This window comes from Neltuma alba, unplaced genomic scaffold (genome assembly GCF_004799145.2).
Source record: "Neltuma alba isolate B1F8T4 unplaced genomic scaffold, ASM479914v2 tig00003726_pilon, whole genome shotgun sequence".
NCBI classification, from domain to species: Eukaryota; Viridiplantae; Streptophyta; class Magnoliopsida; order Fabales; family Fabaceae; genus Neltuma; species Neltuma alba.
The window spans coordinates 23,288-28,682 of record NW_021633407.1 but is presented as its reverse complement, the minus strand read 5'-3'; the positions used below and the strand labels follow the sequence as shown (position 1 = coordinate 28,682).

The window sequence follows — 5,395 nt, the reverse complement described above, 5'->3', positions numbered from 1 at the left end:
AAACCCAAAAAAATCCAAATAATTTGTCTCTTATCTTCCCACTTAAAATCCAGTCAATGGTTATATAATACGTTAGTTGAACCATCTGGTTTTTTGACACTATTGTCTGTTTCCCGGCCGGCTGGCCCTCAATATTATCACAAACGGGAAGAAAAGTTGTTCAGATTTTAGCAGAAGCCAAGGATCCTGTCTTCTTCTTCCCTGACTACTTTTTCCTTCCAGTGCTCACTAATTAGGAAAAACACAAGAGCGATCACACCTTTATCTTGCTCTAATCAAAACCTGATTTCCATTTGGTGAGGCTCACGCGACTCATAGGTCCACATATGACCCACGCGTCTCTTTTCCTCTCCGCGTCGTTTTTTCTTTTTTAAATCCATCGTCCTCTTCGCCTCCTTCTCAAACTCCTCGCTTGCTTTTTCCCTCTACGTTTGAATCTTCTTCTTCGTAAAGCATTTCCAATCATTCCCTCAAAATTCAATTCTCGCATTCCTGGCTACCTCCGATTCCGTGCAGGTTTGTGCCTCTGGTGATGAACCTCTCTGATCTCTCGTGCGCATTGTGTTCCCTCTGTGTGTGTTTATTAAACAAAATATGAGCTTTTTTTCTTTTTAAAATTTGTTTCTTGGCATCCCTCTTCTCGTTCCTTTTTTTTTTTTCCTTTTTAAAGCTGCATGCAGAGTCCATTGCGCATGAAATTCATTTAAAATAGAAACAGAGAGAAGATGACTGAACCGTCCGTTCCACTTCAATTAGGATGTCTCGCGATTCCACAGTTTGAGATATGTGTTAGTTTGAGATATGTTTACTACGCATATGTTTGCTTTTGTTCGAGACTTTATTGCTTTTTCTTTTTTTGGCTTCCGCTTTGAAAAGTTACATCTTCCGGTTGCCGATCGAGGATTTGGTTTTCTCTTATCTTCTGTTGAAGTTTGTTCTTAAAGTCTACCATCTATATTGGATTATGATCCAAATTATTCTCGGCACACTGGGAGTCCCCTCCTTGTTAGTCTCATTTTTCTGCTATGTTCTGTCTTGATGTTTTAACTCGACATTCCTTTTATTTTCTTAATACTTTCAATCTTCGATGTCATTGTATTCCTTTAATTTGTGGTGATTTAAATTTTGAAGAAGTTTTGCTAATCTTCCTATTTTGTCATTGACAGAGAAAAATGCCAGAAGTTCAGTTGCCTAGGCACACCATTAAATCACATGGAGCTAAAGTGGCAAGAACACATTTGCATGATTGGTTAATTCTTTTGCTTCTTGTCTTCATTGATGTCATCTTGAATGTGATAGAGCCGTTTCACCGCTTTGTTGGAGCGGGGATGATGACTGACCTGAGATACCCACTGAAAGCTAATACTGTCCCGTTTTGGGCTGTCCCGGTTCGTTTTTCTTCGAGGAATTTTTTCATTCAAAAATGAATTTGCATCTTTTCTTGGCCCTTGTGGTGTGATCTGTTTAAATATAAACTCTTGAATTTTAATTTCCTGGATAGATAATAGCAATATTGCTGCCACTGGCGGTCATTCTTGTCTACTATATCAAGCGAAAGGACATTTATGACTTTCATCATGCTATTTTGGGTACATTTTTTATTCTTTAAAAGCCTTTCTGTCCATCTCTTATGCGCATCACTCTGCCATAATTCTTATTTTTTAACATTATTTATTGCAAAATGTATTTTTCAGGGCTTCTATTTTCTGTTCTAATTACTGCGGTGATAACTGATGCTATCAAAGATGGTGTTGGACGGCCACGGCCTGACTTCTTTTGGCGATGTTTTCCTGATGGCAAAGGGGTGGGTTCTTTAGTTTATGAACTAACCATTTTGTCTTAGAAACAATAATATTATTTCTATGTGATGCACATTGCTTCAGTTAAGTTATCTGCACAGTTAACATGGCATTGGCGCATGACATGTTCAGGTGTTTGATCCAGTAACAAGTGATGTTATGTGCACTGGAGATAAGAGTGTTATCAAGGAGGGGCACAAAAGTTTCCCTAGTGGACATACCTCTTGTAAGTAATCTAATGGGCCGACATGCAATCTACCCAAGTTCAGGGGTGTTGTCACATGCTTTGTTTTTTTTGGTTGCATTGTTTAGAACCTGATGTCTTCATTTTCTTCGAGTGATCCTATCCCCTCCTAGTTTTCCCAATTTTTCTGTACTGCTGTTTACACACGCTGCAATCATATACTTAAGTTTCATGAAATGCTTCAATTTCATTAAGTCATCCAAGTTCTGGACCAAACATGGATTAGCAGGTCGAGTGTGAAGTTACTTTGGGTAGTAATGGAAAAGATTACCATTGTCAGAACTCAAGTTGCCATTGAGTCAGCTAGCTGAAAAAGTAAAAATAAGTTGCAAACTTCATGAGGTACCTCACAATAAGCTAACCACTATTTAATTGTTTTTTATGCAGGGTCTTTTGCTGGTCTTACTTTTCTTGCCTGGTATCTATCTGGAAAGATTAAGGTGTTTGATCGTAGGGGCCATGTTGCAAAGCTCTGTATTGTTTTCTTACCAATCCTCATGGCAGCTATGGTTGCCGTCTCACGTGTTGATGACTATTGGCATCATTGGCAAGATGTGTTTACTGGAGGTCTTATTGGTGTGTTGTTTATGGCCTGAAAATCCCTGTTTGTATTTGACTAAATATTAACATATGCCTTTCTTCACGGTTCCTTATGTGAACTTCTTTTATGCAGGAACCGGAATTGCTTCTTTTGTTACTTGCAATTCTTTCCTCCTCCATATCATGCAGATGGTATGTCCATGAATTGGTCCTTGTCCTCTTAACACACATTGAATTGTTGGGACAGTCTGTTTTTCCTCTTTCAACTATGTGTTCTATGATACTACTTTGCTTCAGTATGTTAAAGGTGTGCTTCAAATAAACATGTTAACCATGCTTTGAGCTTAGGCTTTAGACATGGTAATAAAACTGATCATGAAACTTGTCTTAGTCGCTTAAGGCTTGGCTTGAAATTATCCTGAAATGGTATTGAAGCCTTCAAGTTTGAGTGGACAAGAGTTCAATCGTTGTTGTTCCCATACTTTCTGTTCAAGTTAAAACTTTAATAAAATGCACGATGGAACGATCCTTTGACTACATTTGTAAAAACCAATTGTAATCTTTCATTTCTTGTGAGTTGAAATAACCTTGACAAAGCTGAAGGCCTAAATAAAAGCAAGTAAATGTGATATCAACATGCTAATATTGCTGAATGTTTTCTCAATTTTAATTCAATAATCATGGAAGTCGCTTCTAGCATCTTCTTTAAGATGTGGAGGAGCTGCTATATGATTTTGGCTATAAGCTATGATTGTGATTCTGGATTTCTGTTGAATAGTTTACACTTTACCTCTTCTCCTGGCATATATAACCTCTTTAATTATGTTTATAATTTTTCATAAAACTATATCAGTAGGAGTATCAGTTCAAGTTTGAAAGCGCGCTTTGTTGCCCCGAAAGGGGATTCCTGGTAGCCGTGTGTTTATGTTTGCTTTTTATATTTAAAGTTCCTTGGAGTGCTGAAACTTTGAAGGACTGATGTGATTAGCATTTGTTTTGCATCTGGACGTGTTTCTTTGAGCTTAATTATGCCGGTCCTTTTTTGGCATGATCAACTCAAAAGATTGAAAAAATTTTGTGGTGTTCATAGCAGCACGTGTTTTAAACATTCCATCAAATAATTAATGTTCATACATATTGTTGCTTAGGATTATGCAAGTTTGGATTCTGTATCAACGCCTTGCTAGTTGTTTAACCTGAAGTATATATAATCTTGTTTTCCATCATGTCTTCTCCGAGGGTCCGGCTTTTGAGATATTCGTTCAGGACTTTCTAATATTCATCATTTTCATATATTTCTGCGTCTAGGTTGGGGCCCTTACGCATATTTTCAGATGTTGGCTGAATCACAAAATGGTGCTCAAGTCTCGTCTATGAACAATGACATTATCAGCCCACAACCTGGTGAGATGCATATTGTAAGTATTCCACCTCAACAAGATGGTCATGTTGCTCGAGGCAATAACTGGGATTCAACTCCTATATTTGATGGATCACAAAATGCAAGGAGACAAGGACTTTAGTCTATGGGTGATTGGGAAAAGATCACATGTGCGTAGTCTGTAAAAAGTTATAGGGTTTGTGAATTTCATTGCAGATTTCTGCCTCTGTAGCTTTCTGGAAGAATTGAAATTGATATATGCTGATGCTCATTTCCTCAGTTTAGATAGGATACTTTCCGAGATGATTATAGAGTGAGCAGTGTATGATTTTTGTTAGTTATCTAAACACTGTTTTAAACTTTGTAATTGGTGTTCAGATCCAACCTTGTAAAAGTTTCAGAAGTTGTGAGAAAATTAAACGAGTGCAAGATAGAGGTATTATTTGTGCAGCTCAATTTATGTTCTTGATCTTTGATCTGGATACTTTATATTGTTTCCAACCAAAATGATGAATTTGATCTTCTATAGCAGATTATAATATACTTTTAAGAGAAGTATTATGATAGACAAAACTAAAAATATTAATGGTCATTTCACTTTTCAACAAAGTAATTAAAATATACAATTGAAAATTGTTTGTGTCATTTGTACTCAAGAGGTAAGAAAGAGTAAACCCTTTTAGTAGCAGTTGCAATTTTTAAAATTTTAGACTTGCAATAGTAATGATAATTGTGTAGGACATGCTGTGAAAGGATAGGTAGTCCATAGAATCAACACTACTTTCTCGGATCTCAAATATAATTTTTTTTTTTTTTTCCTTTTGGAAAAAAATGTCACCCTTGTATAGCTGAGGAAAAGCAAAAAGCCAAAAAAAATTCATCTAGTTAATAAAGAATTAGATCATAATTCGTAAGATTGTAAGTTTAAATCTCGTTACCAATATGAGGGTTTTGTTGATGGACAATTTATAAATATCTCTGTAAGTTTTCTCTAAGTTTGGAAGTATGTTCTGACCTTAATAAGTTTTCAAGACTTAAACTATTTTTTTTTTCTATGTAAGAAAACAATGTTCATGAAATTCGACGGGTTTGTATGTTGGTTGTGGAGGGCCTAACACAACCCTCCTGGTCAACAACATATCTAAGGACTAGGTTGTTGACAGAGTACAATGATGTCATGTGATTCATGTAGCCGATCCTATCTAGTGGGATAAGACTTGTTATTGTTGTATAAGAAAACAACTCATCATTGAGGAAAACCAATAAGTGAGAGGAGGGGCATTACTTTATTAATACTGAAATGACATATATTCATTTTTTAAAAAAAGACATCTAGGGCAAAATTTGGGGAAAATTAATTTAGAACACATTTAATTAGAAAGACTAACTTCAACCAAATTTTCTCAGTATGTGAGGTATGTAATTACGATA

General features: G+C 36.1%; 1 protein-coding gene across 4 annotated transcripts; it reads left to right on the top strand.

Moving 5' to 3' along the window:
• The first annotated feature begins 203 nt into the window (after nt 1-203).
• On the top strand, nt 204-4,420 carry LOC114742372 (lipid phosphate phosphatase 2-like). 4 transcript variants are annotated; one of them, XM_028930647.1, is made up of 8 exons: nt 204-516; nt 1,167-1,388; nt 1,502-1,589; nt 1,695-1,804; nt 1,932-2,025; nt 2,431-2,626; nt 2,717-2,775; nt 3,892-4,420. In XM_028930647.1, the coding sequence occupies exons 2-8, from the start codon at nt 1,173-1,175 to the stop codon at nt 4,104-4,106; spliced, it is 978 nt and encodes a 325-aa protein (XP_028786480.1). In that variant the 5' UTR covers nt 204-516; nt 1,167-1,172; the 3' UTR covers nt 4,107-4,420. The 4 variants fall into 4 exon arrangements, with proteins under 4 accessions (XP_028786480.1, XP_028786477.1, XP_028786478.1 ...); XM_028930644.1 differs by having other exon boundaries at nt 205-516; nt 2,431-2,619; XM_028930645.1 differs by having other exon boundaries at nt 212-296; nt 2,431-2,619.
• Nucleotides 4,421-5,395: the final 975 nt, after the last annotated feature.